The sequence below is a fragment of the Sphaeroforma arctica genome (genome assembly GCF_001186125.1).
Source record: "Sphaeroforma arctica JP610 unplaced genomic scaffold supercont1.896, whole genome shotgun sequence".
NCBI lineage: Eukaryota > Ichthyosporea > Ichthyophonida > Sphaeroforma > Sphaeroforma arctica.
Genome location: NW_014039662.1, coordinates 2,022 through 4,677, shown reverse-complemented (window position 1 = coordinate 4,677; position 2,656 = coordinate 2,022). Strand labels below are relative to the sequence as shown.

Sequence of the window (2,656 nt, the reverse complement as noted above, 5' to 3'; positions counted from 1 at the left end):
ATCTTACCACTGGCGTACAATTGGCCTACCATTGGGTTATCATTGGGCTAACATTGTGCTTATCGTTGCGTCAGTATTGGTATACCTTGTGTATTGTGGCTTGCATTTGCATTCGAATGCTCCGGCGGTGTTGTGACACACTTCGTCTGCTGTGCACAGTGATTGACTATGCTTGCACTCATCAAAGTCTAAGGAACAAAAGAAATTATAGTTCATCATTTAAAACAAACTCTGATATGACTCGTGAACACATGTTCGCGATGCGCGAGCTGAGATGAAGAAAATATTGTAAAAATTCAGAGCATAGAGATTCAACATAATGACAGTAGAAATGGCATAAGCGTTTGACGCGGCAATGTGTGTGGAGCATGCGCACCGCAAATTAGAGACATGCGCCTACGCTATGTACTGGAGCTCCAACATACTAAACACTCACTGTCATACCAGCATATATATACTTATTTGACTGAATTCCGCAGAAGTTTCTCATGAACGAATTCCTACATCCCAACAGTAAGGCTTGAAATACTGACACGTCCAACAGGCAACTGAGTGTACACCCCTCTACTTGATTACGCACTTTGATCGACTGACCATTTATGCATTCACATGGCCCCTATCCTTTATTTTTTCTTCTAAAACTGACAGATCTATTACAATGCGTCTTACCTATCCATACCCATCTCACCCTTATTGTTGTACAACGCAACCAACCCCCAACCTACAGAATATACTGACTAAATATCAGATACAGACCACCCGAACTACACCACTACTTACACAATATACTGACTATATAACAGATGCAGACAACCCAAACTACACCACCACTTACACAATATACTGACTAAATAACATATACAGACAACCGAATCTACACCACCACTTACACAATATACTGACTAAATAACAGATACAGAAAACCCAATCTACACCACCACTTACACAACCGCACATTCACTTGCACAGGTCACCATCTTACCAATGCACTTGTCGTTCTGTCGAAAGAATCCCTTAGCACACTTGGCGCAGTATTTTCCTTTGTATCCTTTGGTGCAGATGCAAACACCTGCGGTAGGAGGGCGTCGTGTGAAATGGAATCAAAATCTTCAACACATTCTAAATTCTCCTCTGATGATATGAGAGCGATTGTTCACATCATCGTTACAACATTTCGGATCATAAGCCCTGAACACTAAAAAAACGTGGGAAATGAAAACTCCACAGCTCGGCGCATATATCTTTATCATACATAGGCACTCATTACACTACACCTACATGGCCAGTGAAGAATTACACAGAGCCACGATTGTCTCGTGCCCTGTTTGAGACTAGATAAAATTCAAACTAATAAATATTAAACTAGTACAACAATGAGCGTCGCACCATCGCCGCCACATCACAACTATACTTTCATAGAAGCTTTAAGTACACACCTGAACCATCGCGTCTGCCTCCTCCTTCGCAGCTGCCATTTCCACTACATACGGCCCCCTCATTGGTTTCGCTCGTCAAACACTCTGCAGCACTCGAGAATGAAACGCAATATGAATAGAGTGTGAGGCCAAAGGCCCGGACATTCGATAGCTCCCGAGTGGGGACGGGAAGGGGAATTAAAGATGGGTTTGTGGACGCGCAAATCCAGAGAAATATGTACATAGAAGGCCCAAACATCGATTACATTGTGCATGTACACGTCCTAAGCACAGCGTGCCAGGAATTCAAACGGGATGCATACACATGGAGGGGGTTGCCAGTTGCATGCTCAGACACGCCGTTCGCACCATCCGCAAAACACCACGACCACGTCTGCTGGGGAATACGGCCTCAACACATTACACAGTCATCTGTCTGCTTCCACATATGTTTCAGCTCGAGAGCCGACCAGTATCGAATACTACCCACCAACCCGACGGGTGGCCGTGGGTAAGAAATCAGAAATCAGATCTCTCCAATTGGAGACTTCAGAAATTGCACATACTTTGACACTGCGCCCCAAAGGTATTCTTGGGGCAGCAAACCTTGGCGTCAGCTATACACAGCAGAGAGAAGAGATCGCCTTCTCCACCCGCATTAAACCATTGCTCCACAGTCTCTTCATGGTCTGACATGAACCTGTGGCACTGCCCGCGTGTGATGAATAGTATACCGGTCAGTGAGCCAAAGCACATTGGAGCGCGTTGTTCGTATATGATGTACACGAACAGATGAAGTGTTATCGTGAGAGGCGAACGAGGCGGGATTGAACTGATATGTCGTACCACCATTTTTATGATAGTAAAACTTATCGTTTCGATAATATGCGCCCGATGAAAACGAAAACTTCTGCGCAGAAGCGTACAATGTGTCGAAGTAGACAAAAACGGATGAATTTTTGACACATATATGAGTACCTTTCGGGTTAAGAGTTCACTTGCAAAAACATATATTTGCACGGAAATGAACATCCATATACATCCATTTCGATAAAAACACATCCAAAAAAAAAACATAATGATATACGAAGACAACAATATACATGTGAAAAGGTTTGGAAATTATATTACTGAATATAGATATATATATATTTATATATACGAAATGTACATATAATATATATATATCCTATTTATATAAAAATATATAGATATAAATAGAAATATATACATATACATAT

The 2,656-nt window shown here is 42.1% G+C and overlaps 1 protein-coding gene across 1 annotated transcript in view; it reads right to left on the bottom strand.

Annotated features, from left to right (window-relative positions):
• SARC_09145 (hypothetical protein) overlaps positions 1-2,656 on the bottom strand; it is a 5,322-nt gene that overhangs the window by 1,159 nt on the left and 1,507 nt on the right. The window contains exons 3-6 of the mRNA XM_014296848.1: positions 1,982-2,123; positions 1,437-1,520; positions 983-1,069; positions 86-188 (exon numbers count right to left, since the gene is read on the bottom strand). Coding sequence (XP_014152323.1) covers positions 86-188; positions 983-1,069; positions 1,437-1,520; positions 1,982-2,123 — 416 coding nt within the window. The remainder of the gene's footprint in view (positions 1-85; positions 189-982; positions 1,070-1,436; positions 1,521-1,981; positions 2,124-2,656) is intronic.